At 53.4% G+C, this 17120-nt stretch overlaps 3 protein-coding genes across 3 annotated transcripts; 1 reads left to right on the top strand and 2 right to left on the bottom strand.

The window, feature by feature from the left end:
* The first annotated feature begins 5788 nt into the window (after window positions 1-5788).
* On the top strand, window positions 5789-9753 carry MAG1 (Calcineurin-like metallo-phosphoesterase superfamily protein). Its single transcript, XM_078591809.1, has 3 exons — window positions 5789-6143; window positions 9115-9252; window positions 9392-9753. Exons 1-3 carry the CDS (start codon window positions 6012-6014, stop codon window positions 9686-9688), a joined length of 567 nt encoding a protein of 188 aa, XP_078447935.1. The 5' UTR covers window positions 5789-6011; the 3' UTR covers window positions 9689-9753.
* Window positions 9754-10338: 585 nt separating this feature from the next.
* RPD1 (Ubiquitin carboxyl-terminal hydrolase family protein) lies at window positions 10339-11843 on the bottom strand. The gene has a single exon (XM_078591808.1). The coding sequence runs from the start codon at window positions 11772-11774 to the stop codon at window positions 10629-10631; it is 1146 nt and encodes a 381-aa protein (XP_078447934.1). The 5' UTR covers window positions 11775-11843; the 3' UTR covers window positions 10339-10628.
* Window positions 11844-11975: 132 nt separating this feature from the next.
* LOC144716623 (homeobox-leucine zipper protein HDG1-like) lies at window positions 11976-16617 on the bottom strand. Its single transcript, XM_078591806.1, has 7 exons — window positions 15630-16617; window positions 15291-15556; window positions 15097-15214; window positions 14290-14970; window positions 14107-14208; window positions 12782-13534; window positions 11976-12705 (listed from the first exon to the last, which is right to left on the bottom strand). The coding sequence occupies exons 1-7, from the start codon at window positions 15798-15800 to the stop codon at window positions 12268-12270; spliced, it is 2529 nt and encodes an 842-aa protein (XP_078447932.1). The 5' UTR covers window positions 15801-16617; the 3' UTR covers window positions 11976-12267.
* Between the last annotated feature and the right edge of the window lie 503 nt (window positions 16618-17120).

Genomic DNA, 17120 nt, shown 5'->3' with positions numbered 1-17120 from the left:
TAGAGCTTAGGGATATACTTATCCTTCAGCTTGCAAGCCATCTCAGTCCATGTGTGGGGTAGATCTCCCCGGAGTCAGGCAGCCTCCTTCTCGTTCTTCCAGAAGATTTTGGCCTGCCCACCGAGACGAACTTCGGCATATGAGACGCACAGATCGTCGTCCATATCATACCATTGGAAGTAGCTTTCTAGGTCGGATTCCCAATCGGTGTAATCCTTCGGGTTCCGGGATCCTTCGAAGATAGGTACTTCCATGCGCACGCTCTTCTGAATCATAGCGCGATGCGCCTCGCGTCGTCTCTCTCGTTCATCATCCGGATGACGAGCTGGTAGGGGTCGAGGGACCTCCCGAGGGCCTACTTGCCCTGCATAGTCCGGGACCGGTGCGACTGGAGGTGCCGGTGGTGGATAGTAGACCGGTGGTGCCGGTGGTGCGACGGGTGCCTCCGGGGCGTAGCCCAGGTATGGGTATGTCGCGGTCCGGATATGGGTGAGGAGCGTAGGCGGGTGCTACGGCAGGCTGACCGTGTGTGCCGATCGGGTAGGTCGGCTGTGGTGCCGGCGGGTATCCCGTGGGGTAGTGCGGGGCAGCGATAGGTGGCGCGTGGGGTGCGCTGTGGGGCTGAGGCACGGGCACGTGCGCTGTGCTATATTATGTCGGCGGCCCGTAAGTAGTCGGGGCCGCCGAGGGAGGGGCACCATAGGGTAGCCCAGTCGGTCCTGCGGTATAGGTCGGCGCATAAGGCGCCGGGGCATAGGTCTGCACGGGGGAAACCCCGTGGTGCTGACTGGGCGGGGGCGGTCTCGCCTCCGATGAGTAGTGCTCTCTATCCTGTCGATAGGAGCGTTCCTCGGGGAAGCGCTGCGCGCGATATCCGTCGGGTGGTGGTGATCATCGTCGGTGATGCTCCCAGCTCCGCTGCTTGTGGCGCCGAGGTTGCCACGCCGGTGGGTCGTACTGAGGTGCTGCTGTACGCCGTGGAGGAACGTACGCCAGGACCGGGGCGGGGCTGCTCAGCATGGGGGCCTTGCCCGGGCGTTGGGGTATATCACCCGACGAGCTAGTGGTCGGGTGTCCACTAGGCGGTGCTCTAGGACTAGCCGCGGAGGAGGAAACACGGTCCTCGGCTCTAATGGCCGGGTGGGGTGTTGTTACCCCACCGTTCGGAGTAGGGACCCGAGGTACAAGTTCCTGGACCGGAGGAGGAGGAGGCAACGGTGCCTCCTTGTTCACTATCGGGTCCTCATAATATGGGAGATATAACGGGTCTCCCGGGGGAAGACCCTCTACGTTAGGATCAAATTCATGATCCGCGCCGGAACCTTCCACGTCGGCAATCTGCATCTGGGCCCTTGTTCGAACCATCCTACGGTCAACTTCTTCAGAATTTGACTGCGGGCTTTATCGAGATGATGCCACTAAATGAGATGAATGCTATGACGTGTTTTTTTTTTGTGCGAAATGCAAATGAATATAAAATATGCAATGAGAAAATGAAACGACGTATAATAAATGCGGAAACAAGTAAATAATATCCGACCGACCGTGTTAAGCAAGCGCTAACACAACCTGGCTCTGATACCAATATGATGTAACACGCCTGCCGGGATCGAGCGGCGCGCGTTAACACCACGAGGAATGGAGGGCAGTGTGACGGAGCGGCATCGCGGGGCGGGCGCTTCCACAGTGGTTGCGAAGTGGACCCGGCTACGTTCTGCTATCAAGCTGCAAAGTAAGGCGTCGTCGGTAGAGGGCGCTCGAAGCAGACATTGTCGATCGGAGAAGGCCGGGCGGCTGTATATCCTACTGCGATCATCTACTTGCAGCGGTAAACAGGCGGCGGCGTGTCATCCAACGTGCGTCTCCTCTGAGGCTAATCTAGGAGATCGGAGGAACGGGTAGGTGGCTACGGACGGTACAGCGGCATAAGGCGACTGCCTTCTACATTCGGTCATCAGGATTACGAAGGCTCATCTAGGAGCTGTAACTAACTATGGTTCAATCTAAGAAGGCTCTAGCTAACTACGGAGGACTACGCTCCTCAAAACTCTTCTAACAGGCTCTAAGGCGCGTACGGCGCTGGTAGCTACGGTGGCGCACGTAGGTGCGGGTACGGAACTCTAAATCGTGCGAGAGCGGGATATCGACGGCGACGCATGATGATCATGATGACGGAAGCAAGCGATGGTGGCAGGGTCAGCTAAGGGCGGACGAGGGGAGGAGAGTAGAAGAGGCGACCGAGGCGACTAAAGGGGCGGAGGTTGTATGAAGTGACAAAGGGCCGAGGGATGACCGACGGCTATCTAGGCGGCCGAGGGTGACCGAAGGTGACGTGGGTCGGCCAGAAGATGTTGAGGCGGCTGAGGCCGCCGAGGGCAGCCAGGACGGCAGAGGGCGCTCGAAGCAGACATTGTCGGTCGGAGAAGGCCGGGCGGGCTGGAGGTCCATGAAGGGCCGGCGGCGGACTAGCGGTCGACGGTTGGCCGGTCGATGGTTGGGCGGCCGACGGCGGTTGGTAGGATGACGGCCGTCGCTAACAGTGGTGTCCGGGGCGGGCTCAAAGGCCGTTTGGCCCTAGCGGCCGCAAAGGCCGCGGCGGCTGTCGAGGCCGGGGCGGCCGCGGCAGTCGCTGCAGCCGCGGAGGTCGCGGCTGTCCGGTGGCCGCTATGGTCGCGGCGACCGTTGGGGCCACGGTGGCCGCGACGGCCGTGCAGGCCAGGGGCCGCAGCAGCGGTCGCGACAGGCGCAGTGGTCGCTGCGGCCGCGGTGGTCGCCGTGGTTGCGGTGGTCGCTACGGCCGCGGTGGTCGCTGGGGCCGTGGTGGTCGCTGCGGCCGCGGTGGTCGCTGCGGCCACGGTGGTTGCCGAGGCCGCAGTGGTCGCTGCAGCCGTGGTGGTCGTTGTGGCCGCGGTGGTCGCCGTGGTTGCGGTGGTTGCTGCGGCCGCGGTGGTCGCTGCGGCCGCGGTGGTCGCCGAGGCTGTGGTGGTCGTTGCGGCCGCGGTGCTCGCTGTGGCCGCGGTGCTCGCTGTGGCCGCGGTGCTCGCTGTGGCCACGGTGGTCGATGTGGCTGCGGTGCTGCTCCGGGGGCGACAACATTGACGACGCCGGCGAAGGTGGCGGTGAATCGCTCGAGGGAGCCATAGATGTCGGCGAGAGCGGCCGTGGCGGCTCATAGCTGTGGGGGCAGCGGACATGGCGGCGCCGGCGAAGGCAGCGCCGGAGCTCGGGCGACGGGAACAGAAGGAAGCCCTAACGCCCAAATTCGAAGTGGCAATTTCGTAATTTTAACCAACTCCAAAAATAAGCTAAAATCCGTCAAAATAATACTCCTAAAAATTCCTAAAACTCAAAAAGACAAAAGACTACATTTTGGAAACTCTCAACTGCGATTTTCAATTCTTCTTTTGGGTGCTTTCATACATGGGCACCCTCCCCTTTATAGGGAAGGAGGGACCATATCCGTTATGGAAGGTGAAAAGACAAAAGAAAGGAAACAACAAACAAAACAAAAAAGTAAGGAAGATATTTCCTTAAGCCTTGATGGTCCCCCATCAGTTGAATGATTTCATATTCGTGAACTTCTTGATGCACCCAAACTAAGATTTTTTAGCATCCCATTATTCAAAACTCATAGTTCATAGTCAAAGTATAGTTGTCCATCCACAATATGTCTTTGAAGTCTCACGTATGAAGACCACTTACAAAACAATTATATGAATCAACCTGATTAACAGTTTTTTATAACACCATTCAGGGATTTTCAAGAATCAATTCAATCAACTGTTTCCACTAAAGAGCACCCAACATCTATTCTCAGTGTCTCCACACTAATGGTTATGGGTCCAGACATACTCATCATGTGGTGAGGCTAGATAGTGTTATTCCGTCAAGATACCTCAATGTATTTCTATATTATAATTTGAATAAAAATATTTTGAACACATACCTAAAGACCAGTGGTACCCTTATTGAGAATAGAAATATTTATGACACATACTTAAAGACTATAGATATCCTTAGTGCGATCTCATCAGAATACAGTAAATCTGATCATGTATTCACGGACTTCATTATAAGCATCATGCATGCATTATAATGAGTATGTTATGTTAATGAACATGGAAAGAGATATGGATGTGTAATTGGCTTGATGGCCACATATATTTGCAGCACTCCCCCTTCCACACCCAAAAATGTGAAGGAACAAAAACAAGGAGAGATTCAAGTAGGAATCAAGCGCCATTTGGAAGCAATGATCATGGACACAATTGATATTTAATATATATCAATTGGAAAAACAGGTTTTAAGTTGTTGATATAAATAATCATATCCATTTAAATTGTGAAGTAATCTGAAGACATGACATGGACATCTCGTGTGAATGTGGGAATTAAGGCATATGAATTATGTGCTCTTAAAAAAACATTAAAGTACAACTATGCAAGAGAACAGAAGATATTTTAATATGCTACAGATAACTAAAGCACAAAATGCCCACATTTATCAACTAATAAATGTATGCTTAGGTAAACTCAAATCCCAAAGAACCAATAAATCACAAAATGATATATTCCTATCACTATAGTTACTTGTCATATTGTGAGTGATCCAATAGCTGAGAATGGAAGGGCCCGATCGAGAAAGCTGCCGGAGCCGATCAGGAGCCTGAGAGAGAGCCGAGCGGGAGCTGCAAGCCCAAGAGGGAGCATAGAGCAGATATCGAGCAGGATCCAGATAAGAGCTGAGAGCACCAGCCAAGAGGGAATGATGCCGGACGTCGTCGGGACGTTGTCTGATTGTCACCGAGTGTATCGGCTCGATGTCGAAGAAGATGGTGTCGGACTACGATGGAGGTCGTCGACGGACAATGAATCTTACCAATAGGAACTAAGATGAAATGCGAGAATGCGCCTACTTTTGGTATGTGCAAGTCCCGACTAACACTAGGGTACGGCCTCCCGAACCTCGTCCGAAGGGGTCAAGGATGGTACAGCGCCAAACGGGTTTTTTCCCCCGCCGGGTTTTGCTCACATGGGACGGGCAAGCCCGACTCGTACCAAACGGGTAAGACACTCGTAATTCGCGCGTTTTCACTCGTCCTGTCCCTCCACCTACATTTAACCCGAGCGCGGTGGAGGCAAACCGAGAATGCGCTGAAAAAGATAAGAGTGTGGATGCCAAGAGGAAAACCGAGAATGTACCAAGCCCGGTCGCCTTGGCTTACCGGGCGGCCTGAACGCGGACCGGCGGTGTTGTCGATGACGATGGTGACGTCTCCGAAGACGTTTCTGGGGGCTCGGACTGCGTCGCGCCATCAGGGAACCAAGCAATAGTCGAGTGTGGATGCCAAGAGGGATCCGAGTGTGAAGGCCAAGTGGGAGTCAAGTGCAGATGCAAAGGGGGCGCCATGCACGAGCCGAGTATGGAGGCCAAGAGAGAGTCGAGTGCAGAGGAGCCAAGCGAGAGCCAAGCTCAGAGTGGAGCGGGAGCCGAGAGCCAAAGCGGGAGCCGCACAGCAAGGGTTCCAAGAGCCATTCTTAAGAAAGATGACCTATTTATACATCCCAGACTTCAGACAGGGCGAGAATGTCTCAGGCGGGACGGTTTCCGGTTAGGAGAGGACGGGACGTGGACGACACTATTCGGGACTGGACGGACCGGTTCGGACGAACCTCAAAAAATTGGGGGATTCGGATTTGGGACGGGAGGATCTTCGTTACGTCCCGTCCTTCGTCCCCGTCTCGGACGATCGCGCACTATACTTCTCTTACTGCTGATTATAACGCTTGAATGGGTCGTATCGTTCTTGTACTGATCGACGATTCAAGATCAAACGGCTGCCCAGATCCAGACCACTGATCTTCGATCGAAACGACTTCTATATCTTCGGATCGTTCGTCGAATCCGCCGTCTCCTGTTGTAGGAAGATCTTGCTGTATTTTCGCAATTTCAATTTTCTTTCTTCCTTTTATTTTTTGGCTTCGAAGGTCCTGGTTGTCGACTGCGAAGGATGGTCTTGGTGTTGGCTTTGGGGGATCTTCACATCCCCCACCGTGCCTCTGATCTTCCTTCCAAGTTCAAATCTATGCTTGTCCCGGGGAAAATTCAGCACATCATTTGTACGGGGAACCTTTGCATCAAGGTACTGTTCGACTCATTGCCTTCTATGAATCAAACGCTTTCTCGTCCGAATTCTCGTGTTTTCCAGTCGTCATTATCTTGCACCACCCTCAGGACTTGGAATCTTTCTAAAAGATTTAGGTCCCATATACTTGCGGCTGACCTGGGTAGAAATCTGAGATTTGTTATAAACTTTTCGTGCAATAATTTTGCCATGCTTCTGATCGATACATTCTGCAGTGCCGGATGGTGGCACTTTTTTTTGTGAACAGATCGTATTAGAATGAGTAGCGAATTGGTGATGATTTCAAAGTTTCGGATCCTAGGTTAGGGGCGTTGATGGGGTTGTACAGAAGAGGACGTTCCTAAATAATTCGTTTTGAGAGCACATTCGAGCGAAAAAACCTATGCGAGAATCCACAGGAAGATCTCAGAGAGCCGGAATCGCCTCAGAGTCATTCATAAAGTCATTCGATTCTCTCATCCAGGAGGGAATCGATTAAGTTGTTCATGCAGAGGTGGAAACTACAGTAACATCAAGGTTCAGGGATCAAGATTTATGCACTATATCATGACGTATTTTATCTTGCGATCCATGATTAAGCAATTTATGTGCTTCATCTGATCACAAGCAATGAGTTGAAATGTTCATGATTAAAAAGAAAGGGATGATCGTGATCCATGATCTTCAAGACCATTATCTCTGCAATTGGTAATGGACGAGAGCGAAAAGCTATATAATACAGTCTCTCAAGAAGTAGTCTTGGCGGGAGGTCACACTTGCTGCATTCCACAAGTAATTGATCTTCCTATTCATTCCCTTCTTCCTCCTCGACCTCACCTTCCGCGAAAGTTTATTCCTTTTTTTCTTCCCACCCCACCTATCTCTACCCAATCTGTCATAACGACTTGGCCAAAGAACTCTGATTTCTCTTTGTGGCTTCATGATGCAGTCGCATCGCGGCAACTATCTTTATATGGTTGGCTTACTCATGTTGAACAGGATTATGAGCAATGGATATAGATTTTTTTTTGAAAACATAATAAGATAAATTTGCGCCCAATGGGGGGATATTGCTGAATTATTGTCCCCATTGATGGTAATATGATACGACTTAGTTGAAGTATTGAGAGGAATGAAGATTCAGGAAGTGGAATCAAATACAAAGAGAGGTAATGATAGGATCCTTGAGAGGATCCTCAACCTATTTAGGGGTAGTTTCGTCATGTAGCCCATAGGGGCATTTCAGTCACTTGGCAAATATGTATTTCCTTTAAATAGGGATGCCCTCCCTGAGGGCAGCCAAGAGGAAGTAGATTGAAGTAAGGTCTTCTTGTCTCCCCTCTCCTCGTCTAGGCCTGGTTTCTCTCTATCCCTCTACGATCCCCGTCCTTCGTGATCCTCTCTACTTCACCGTGTCTTCAGGAGGCTCGTCCTCGGCCGATCCCTACCCCCCTCTGCTCAGCCTCCTCTCCGATCCTTCCCGTTTCACCTTTCTTCCCAGTGAACTTCTTCCTCGCCTCGCCCTCTACCGTCCCTCCAATACGAGCCTAGATCCAGGCCCGTATCAAATTGGTGCAGTGCATCAATAAGTGTGGAGGAAGAATCATGAGAGACGATGGATAGGGGTGCTCAGCTGCTCCTCTGGACCAGGAGGATTTCCCCAGTTTCAATCCTGCTGCCGGAGCTATAAAATGAGCCGCAAGTGGCAAAAGCTGTGCCCGAACCATTTATGCACGCGAGCATGGCCCTACCTGCTCATTCTTACTTCTTCGTGTCATTCGGTTTCCCAGGTCACTGATCACTGATTCTTTACAACTGGCTTCCTTAATTCCTCAATCAAGAGATAAATTCACCCCCAACATTTGGTTGTTTCTTTCGATTAAAGAATTCACTCAATTTCAGTTTTGAGAGGATATGTATCATGTATCAATTTATTTTGTTGTATAATATTAAGGCAATTTTCGTCCGACATGAGAAACAGCTGCAGTTACTGTAGTCAACTATCTGAATTTATGATATCTTAATTGGCCCATGTGATGAACCTTCTTCTAAAAGTGTTGGTGTGCCTGGCAATGGATCTTTCGACATTGAGACAATAAAGTGGAAGAACAGACCGAATCCACTTCTTACTGGATACTTTGCTCCTTACTTATGGGGTTACAATCTAGGCCCTAAACTTATTGAGCCCAGTAACGGAATAAAAGAGATGAAATAACGGGAGCATTACAGCATTGCAAAATAGAACAGAAATAGGTTGAGGAAGGTCTTCAGCTGACAGCTCTAGTCTTTGGGGCTGCACTCTGGAGCTGTTGCAAAGTGGTAACAGTTTAATATTTTTAAAAGAAAATTGGAATCTAGTGTCAACCAATTCCCTCCTATTTATTTTTTGATGAAAAATGGAATTATAATCTCGATTAATAGAAATGTTTTTTTTTTGGAAAGAAAAATGGAAGATCACCCAAAATTGGCGATCAAGCCAAATGGTTAGGTTTCTGATATCGATCTGATAGAAAACTTGTATGAACAAGATTGAATATATATTCAATCAAATGTGAGATCCTGCCGTGTCATGCTACTGATATTGACAATAGGTTCATCCGCAAATCAAAAGGAGAATGTGGTGGATAAGAAGAATCAAACAAAAAAATGAATGTGGATAGAAACGAATGGAGATCTCCCGCGAGCTCTTCCCTTCTGGTTTGCAGGCCCAATCCTGCTCCCCAGCCCGCAGTCTGCTCTCAGCAACTGAATTCCTGAAAAAAATCTGTCCTCCTCTTTCCCGATTTTACTTTATTTATACCATTCTTGCACGTGCTCAGTCAACATGGGTCTTCTCATAATGCTTGGAGAAGGAACGTAGTATATCAGTTTCTGATGTAGATGAATTGTTTTCATATTGTAAATAGAGTAGCGATGACTATTGTAAATCAATCGTCTTTAATTTACAAATATAGAGCTTCTTTATGAAGTTTTTCATTCTCATGTGCAGGAAGTTCATGATTACTTGAAGAGTCTCTGCCCTGATTTGCATGTTAGCCAGGGTGATTATGATGAGGAGAGGAGATATCCTGAAAGTAAAACCCTTACCATTGGACAATTCAAGTTGGGAATCTGTCATGGTCACCAGGTTTGTCTTCCGTTTATTAAAATGCACTTTCGCACAACCACTTTGTGAGTTCATTTTTCTCAAAGAAAAAAAAACATTTTTTTTATTCCCAGAAGAAACACACCATTGATAATGAGTCATATGATCATGTTGGATGAAGGTGATCCCATGGGGGGACTTGGATTCACTGGCGATGCTTCAGAGACAGCTGGACGTGGACATTCTTATCACGGGACACACGCATCAGTTCAAGGCCTACAAACACGAAGGCGGGGTGGTCATCAACCCCGGCTCGGCCACCGGCGCCTACTCCAGCATCACCCCTGACGTCAACCCCAGCTTCGTCCTCATGGACATGGACGGCCTCCGCGTTGTCGTCTACGTCTATGAGCTCATTGACGGGGAGGTCAAGGTTGACAAGATTGACTTCAAGAAAACGGCCACCCCTTCCCAATAGCAGGATATGAACCTTTGACTTAGTCAAACTTTAGCAAATAGATCAGACCCAGGATTTTGTCTTCCCTTCTATGGCTAGCTAGCGTGCCATGAAGGATGGAGCTAGTGTTTGCCGTCCGATATATGTCTGATATCCGCAGTTGGACAACCGATATCTAGATAAAGGTGACACGATTTTGGATACTAGATATCAAATATCCGCCCAATATTGGATATCAGGACATGATGGATGCCGGCACCGGATACCAGAATCCCGTATCCACATATTAGTTATCAAAATCCATTCTGAAGAATCGGTATCCGCATATCGATATCTGAGATCTGTATAACAGTTTACTTTTCTAAGCACTCATCGCATACACTAGAAAATGAATCAATAAAACAATATAAATAGGTACAAACAGATGTGTGATGCAAAACAGTTGTGCCTTGGAAGTCAACTATTCTACAGTGCTAACCCACATGAATTTAGTTATTCCTCAAACCTAATTGAATATTGATCGAATAACTCGACAAGGACTAACATTAGAAGAATACTGATGGAAGACTTCTACGTTTCATATTAGATTTTCCCATATATACCATCGGGTACAGCAAATGTCCCGACGTCCTCATCCGATGTAGATGTACGTAGACGCCTCTATCTCCACGTTTTCTTTAAAATAATAATATCCTCCAGAACAAATGGTCATCATCCATATGGTTTTCACCTGTAAAACGAAACAAAAGAAGAAAAAACACCGCCTCCGACCCGCCATGAAAGTAATGAAACCAATTTACAAGAGGGTGTGTCATCCGTCCCGCCAAAGTCGTCCGTCATCATCCGTCCCGTCCAGGCGTCCGACGTCATCCGCGTCGGCCATTCGTCCGACGTCATCCGCCTTACGTCCATCTAGTTCGTCATATGTCATCTGTCCGTCCTAGGCGTCAACCGTCATCCGTTAACCTTCTCTGGCCCGGCCGAGACTGGTGAGCATGCGGTCGAGGTTGACGTCCTTGGAACCGGCCAAGAGCAGGTCGGCGAGGCGTCTGCGGGCGAGGTGGACGGGGTTGGGTTCGACGAGCTCGCCGCGGGCGTAGGCCTCGCGGAGGAAGACGGTGTGGAGCTTGCCCTGATTGCCCCGCGTGGAGACGTAGAAGACGCCCTGGTGGCGCAGCAGAAACTCCTTGAGCTTCAAAGGCAAGTCCATGGCCTGCCGGAAGTGCGCGATCTTCTCCAGCGTCGTCTTCTTCTCCGCCGTGAGCGACAGCAGCTCGTGGATCACGGCCACCGCGCGCTTCTCCATCCGCCGGCGCGCCTCCAGCGACCGGAGATCGTACTCCGACACGTCCTCGTAGGGCGACCAGTAGGGCACGCGCTGCCACTTCCACATGGCGATGCGCAAGTACTTGCCGATCTTGAACCCCGGCGGGAACCGGACCGGGAAGGCGAACCGCATGTCCGCCGCGTCGTCGCCGCGCCGGCGGTACTCGCGCTCGCGGGCGCGCTCCACGGCGCAGACGGGGCGGGGGTCCGAGCCGGGCTCGGCGAGCTCGATGAACTTGTCGCGGGGGGCGGCGGCGCCGGCGGAGGAGAGGCGGAAGAGATGGGGGTTGGCGAGGACGAGGGAGTGCTCGAAGTCGTCAGGGAAGGCGAGGTCGCGGCGGGCGACGCGGACGTGCTCGAGGCGGAGGCGGCGGCCGCGGGCGAGGAGGAGGAGCTGGCGCAGGCGGAGGGCGGCGTCGGGGAGGGCGGCGCGGACGGCGGCGGCCTCCTCCTCGGCCTGGCGGGCGGCGCGGGGGGTGAGCCGGACCCAGAGCACTCTCTGCACGGGGTGCTCGTACACGTGGAAGACGTGCGGGTGCTTGAGGAGGAACAGGCCCGTCTCGTGCGGGCCCAGCCCGGCGTAGCGGCGGGACAGCGCGTCGAGCCGGGCGACCGGCACGGTGGCGCCGTCGTGGCCGAGGATGAGCTCCTCCAGCTTGAGCGCGCGCCGGACCTTCTTCTGCACCTCCATGTACCCGTCGAACCCGTGGTCGCGCACGCGCAGCAGCTTCTTCGGGATGCTTATCGCCTGCTTCGCGTACCCCCGCCGGAGTCCCTGCATCGCCTCTTGACGCCACGCCCCCAGCGGCCGCAACCTAGAAAGAACTCTTGATGCCCAATTCTCCTCGAAGTTATCTCTGATGGGCCTCGGCCCATTATCGGTAAGCGGAGAAGGCGACGGGGTTCATAAATGCCTCGGCTGGGCCAGCGACAGTGCATTAAATACGGTGCAGGAAAAAGGATGAGTCAGGCTGGCCCACGGTTGGACGACGGAAGAAGACGATATTATTTTTTGAGAGGCGATTACAGAAAGAAAGCAAGCGGGCGGGCGCGCGCGCGCGCTTGTTTTCTTCCGGTATTCGACTCGTGGGTTCTTTCGCGGAGTCGAAAACAACAAAGCAAGGAAGGAAAAAGAGAAGGAGAGAGAGTTGACGGGGTAGACCGCGGACGGCGACCGCGGAGAGAGTCAATGCCGAACCACCGCGCTAAGGGCGGTTCGTTCTTGACTCGGCGTCCGGCGATTCGACGAGATTCTCTCGGTCGCGCTCTCTCCGTCACCTGGCCGAGGAAGTGAAGCCGGGTTTGTTGAGCTTAGGAGGGACGGCGTCGCAGGGGAGGGCGGCCTTGATCTTCTGGACGGTGCAGGAGATGAGGTTGTTGACCGTTTCGACGGACTCCACAGTGAGCGTGGCGGTGGGGAGGCTGTTGACTAGGATCTGGAAGGCCACCGTCAGCAGACAACCGCCACCGCCGCCGCCCGACGGCTGCGGCGGGCTGCCGCTGCCGTCCAGCCGCGGAGCTCCCCGGAAGTCCGGGCCGTCGGGGGAAATAGCGAACCCCGACGGCAGCAGCGCCACGCACGACGAATCCCCGCCGTTCATCACCAAGTGCATGGCCGGGATGTCCACCGGCGCGTACACCACCAGCGACCCCGCCGCGTCCGTGCACGTCTCCTGCAGTATCAGCATGCTGCTCTGGTTCGCCCCCCCAGCCTGACGGAACGGAGATGAGCACCCCGTTCAAAGGAGATAGAGTGATAGGTAGAGAGAGAGAGAGATAGAAAGTTACGCTGGCGCGGAGGAGAGAGACGGCGTTGCCCTGGTCTTGGCCCTTGGCGATGTGAGCCATCTCCTGCATGGGGCCGCCGTTGGAGAGAATGTCCCACTCGCTGCGGAAGGACTCGTTGCGGAGGAAGTCGAAGACGCGGTGGGGCGGGCAGGGGAGCCAGACGGAGGTGGCGGCGCTGAGCACGACGCCGGGCGGCTCGCCGGGATCGTTCTCGCTCTTCCGAGTCATGACTCGGACGTCCTCCCCGACGGCGCCCATGCTGAGCTTGGACCAGCTGTGCACAGACGACGCGCAGACACCGGCGCAGAAGTTGGCCGTCATCCGCTGGGCCAGCTTGAGCATGCTCCGGCGTCCCACCGCCGTGATCCCCGTCATCGGCAGCTCGCGGTTGGAGAGGACGGAGGACATGAGAACGGCGAGGCACTCGCACTGCCGCTGCAGCGTCGCCACCCACCGCTGAGCACCGAGCGCCATGCCGGATCGCAGCAGCGGCCGGTACAGCAAGTGCACCCCCGACTCGTCGTACTCGGCGTGCTCCACCCACGTCACCTTGGAGTAGCCGTTGGGCATGTCCTGGACCAGGCACCCCGACGGCAGGCGGCGGCAGCTCGCCGACGAGCCGCCGGCCTTCATCCCCTCCACGGAGACATCCACCACGGCCCAAACCCCGGGTGCGTGCTCCTTGCAGAACCGCAGGAAATGGACTTCCCGGATCGGCACCAGCGGCGACAGCACCTGCAGCTCCGCGCGCATCTGCCAAGCGCTCGCCGTCAGTAGGCGAAATAGACATGGTTAATCTGTTCTGTTCATTTTAAAAGAACAAAAAATTTACACAAAAGAACAGCACAGGGCCTTGTTCTTTGTTCTGTTTAAAAAAAAAAAGGAACAAAATTCGTACATTCGCACAAAACTAGTACAAAAGAACTGCACATGGGTCTGTGAGATGTTATGTTCAAATTTGTTTTTGTTATATTAGGTCAACCGTTCAGAGCAAATAATTCCCACAAATTCGTACAAAAAGAACAGAACGGTAGCGGCGATTAGACATGGTCGTTCTGTTCTGTTCTGTTTGAAATAGAGATAGAGATAGAGATAGAGATAGAGATAGAGATAGAGATAGAATTTTGTTCGAATTCGCACAAAGCGAACAAAAGAAGAGAACACGGGTCTGTTCGATGTTCTGTTCGAATTCGTTTTTGTTCTGTTCGGAAATCCGAACAGAACGAACAATTCGCACAAATTCGCACCAAAAGAACAGATCGACCATGTCTAGCGGCGATCAACCTGGTCCGAGAACGAACGGATGAGAGAGAACGGAGGCTTACCAGCTGCAGCGTCCCGTTCCTCGTTCCCCCCATGCCCACATAGATCACGTCCGTCGTCGACGTCTTCGCGATCATGGACGGAAACATGTCCGGCCAGCGGTTCTGCCACAGCAACGACAACCCCGTTCAGCAGAGAAGAGATGGATAAATCTAGAGAGAGAGAGGGAGAGGGGTTTCACTTACCGAGTCCATGAGGGTCTCGACGAGGGCGGAGCTGTTGATGATGACGATGGCGGTCTCGCGGGTGGCCTCGGAGACGAAGCCGACGGGGCTGGCGCCGAGGCAGTGGGAAGAGACGCGGGCGTACTCGTCCTTGTTGAGGGCCGGGCGGCCGCCGGCGTCGCGGACCCAGAGTGGCTCGTCCATCTGAGCCATCTTGACCAGCTCGTCCATGGCGGTCAAGGCGAGCTCGACCAGCATGTGCCGCTCGAGGGACCGGTCCATGTCCCCCGGCGCGGCCGCGGCCCGGACCGGCGGCGCCACGGCCAGGGCCATGGCGCTGGAGATGGAAGCGGCGTAGTCCGGTACAGGGGGGATGGGGCAGAGGCCGGCGAAGCCATTGCCGCCGACGGCGAGCTCGAGCGACGAGTCGCGCAGGTGGTGGGGGAGATGGCCGACCAGACCGCCGACGGGGCGGCCGATGAAGCGGCCGGCGAGGGCGGTGACGCGGTCGAGTTCGTCCCTTAGCCGCGCGTTCTCCAGCCGTAGCTGCTGCTGCTCGATGGATACTTGGCCCAGCGCCGCCGTCCCCCCGCAGTTTTGACACATGGGGTTCCTCATCGACTCCCGGATGTGCATGTTATCCATCTTCAGCTTCTCGTTCTCCTGCTTCAGCAAAGCGTTCTCGTGCCGCTCTAGCTGTGTCTGCACCTCACATCCATCGACCATGTATTAACAAAACAAAAAACGCGAGGAAGACGAAGAAGAAGAAGAGGAAGAAGAAGAAGAAGAAGAGGAGAAGAAGAGGAAGAAGAGGGGGGCAGTAGTCACCTTCATCTGCGTGCGGCGATTTTGGAACCAGAACTTGACCTGACGGCTGTCCAAAGATAGCTTCTTGCTAAGCTCTTGCCTCTGTTTCTCGTCGGGGTGAGGGCATTCCTTGAACAGCCTGTGATAAGGAGATGAGAGAACTACAGAGAGACGAAGAAGAAGAAGAAGGTAGAATAGAGAGAAAGGGAGCGCACGATTCGAGCTCCTGGATTTGCCATGGAGTGTGGCGGTGGTATCTCTTCTTCTTGGGAGGGTTTTCCGGGTCGATATCGTCGCCGGATCCGCCTTCAACGTTATCACTTCCCGATCTGCTCTCGTTCTCGTCGTCCCTCTTGCTGGCGAAGCCATGGCCGGAGATGAACTCGCTGCCGCCAGAAGGATCAAAATCGCCCGCGTCGGCCATCTGCCTGAACATCTCCTCGGCTCCTAGGCTTACGCCGCCGCTCTCGAGGTTCGTTTGCTGAAGAAATTCGAAGACGACGTCAGCGAGGAAAAAAAACGGGCAAGGGAGAGAGAGAGATGGCGGGGCTTACGAGGGCGAGGGAGAGGCTTGGAGAGGAGAACATGGGTCCGGAGAGAGACGGCGGGAGGAGGCGCGATTGCGACATGACCCCGGCGGGCATGCCGGCGGTGGCGCCGCCGAAGGAGTCCACCGCCGCCGTTGCACCTGAGCTGTTGCCGTTCAGAAGCCCCCCAAAACTCATTAATTTCCCCGCCTCCCTCGTTGGGCTATCCTCACCTATTTTTCCTCTCCCGCTCTCCTCCGCCCTTCCCCCCGCGTCTTTCACCAGCTGGAGACGACGATTCACCGTGAAGAATGAAAGAAGGGGGAGAAGAAGAAGAATAAAACGGAGAGGAGGGAAGGCGGAGAAGAAACGGCCGGTCTAAAAAGGAAGAAAAACAAGGCCAGAGAAGGCAATAGCATTAAACCCCGCGGCAGAGGGCGGTCGGGTGCTGCCAGCAGATGCCCCCAAACGACCTTTCCTCCCTCTCTGGCAGAGCTACGGAAGAAGGGAAGAGAACGATGCGGGAGCAAAGCCCTTTCCCCTCCAAACCCCAAGGCTGAGGAAAAAGTGAAAAGAAAAAGGAAGAAAACCCTTTCTGCTGCTCTTTCTCTAGCTCGCAGAAGCTTCTTCTCTCTCGGCACTCAGCTTCCCCCGGCGGTGAAACAAAGAAGAAGGACGAAGACGAAGGAGAAGAGCTCTGGGGAAGGAAGACGAGCAAAAGGTGGGGAAAGAGCCAGAGCCGCTTGTCGGTCTAGCGGTCCTCAGAGGAGCAATGAGGGGGAAGTTAGATATATAACGCCGATTATTTAATAAGCGGAGGTCCAGAGAGAAGGCCCCATTTGACTGCGGCCATCGCCGTCGTGAGGATCCGAGAGGAGCGAGATGAAATCGTGGGCCGGGGCAAAACCCAGGTTTTTTTTCCCCCTCCCTCTCTCTCTCTCTCTGGTCTCCTCTCTTTTACAGCCGGCTTGCCTAACGAGACGCAGACACAGAAGAAATCCGAGCCACCTGCGACTGACGAAAGTTCAGACCTTTGGGTTCGTTCGGCTGGAGAACCTCGCGTCTGACTAACCATGGTGGCAGTAGTATTTATCACCAACCCCCCCCCCCCCGAAGTCAAAACAACCCGTCTCTCTATCTCTCTCAAACTTTGGAAAAATCAGATTTAATCGGTAAAGCTTTGTATAGAAGATGGTCGAGGTTATCTCCAGAGACGGTATCTAAGAACACGCCCCACGGCGGGGCGAGAAAGGTCGCTAGACTCTCTACGCCTACGGGATAGCGAGAGAGAGATGGGCCAAGTTAGATGGATAGAGAGAGAGAGAGATAGAGAGGGAGGCCGAGTGTCGTAGAGGCGAGGCGGGGGTGGGCATCGAGATAAGGACAGAGATGGAGCGGCATTAACTTCCCCTCCTCATCTATCTACAGCTCTCTCTTTCTCTGTCTTTCTCTCGCTGAGAAAAAAAGAAAGTTTCCCGATAAATCCGGTTGTTTCTCGCTGGGGAGTGGGGGCAAGAC

The sequence above is a fragment of the Wolffia australiana genome, chromosome 2 (assembly GCF_029677425.1).
Source record: "Wolffia australiana isolate 7733 chromosome 2, ASM2967742v1".
NCBI classification, from domain to species: domain Eukaryota; kingdom Viridiplantae; phylum Streptophyta; class Magnoliopsida; order Alismatales; family Araceae; genus Wolffia; species Wolffia australiana.
The sequence above is the reverse complement of the archived record's forward strand: the minus strand, read 5'-3'. Positions and strand labels throughout refer to the sequence as shown.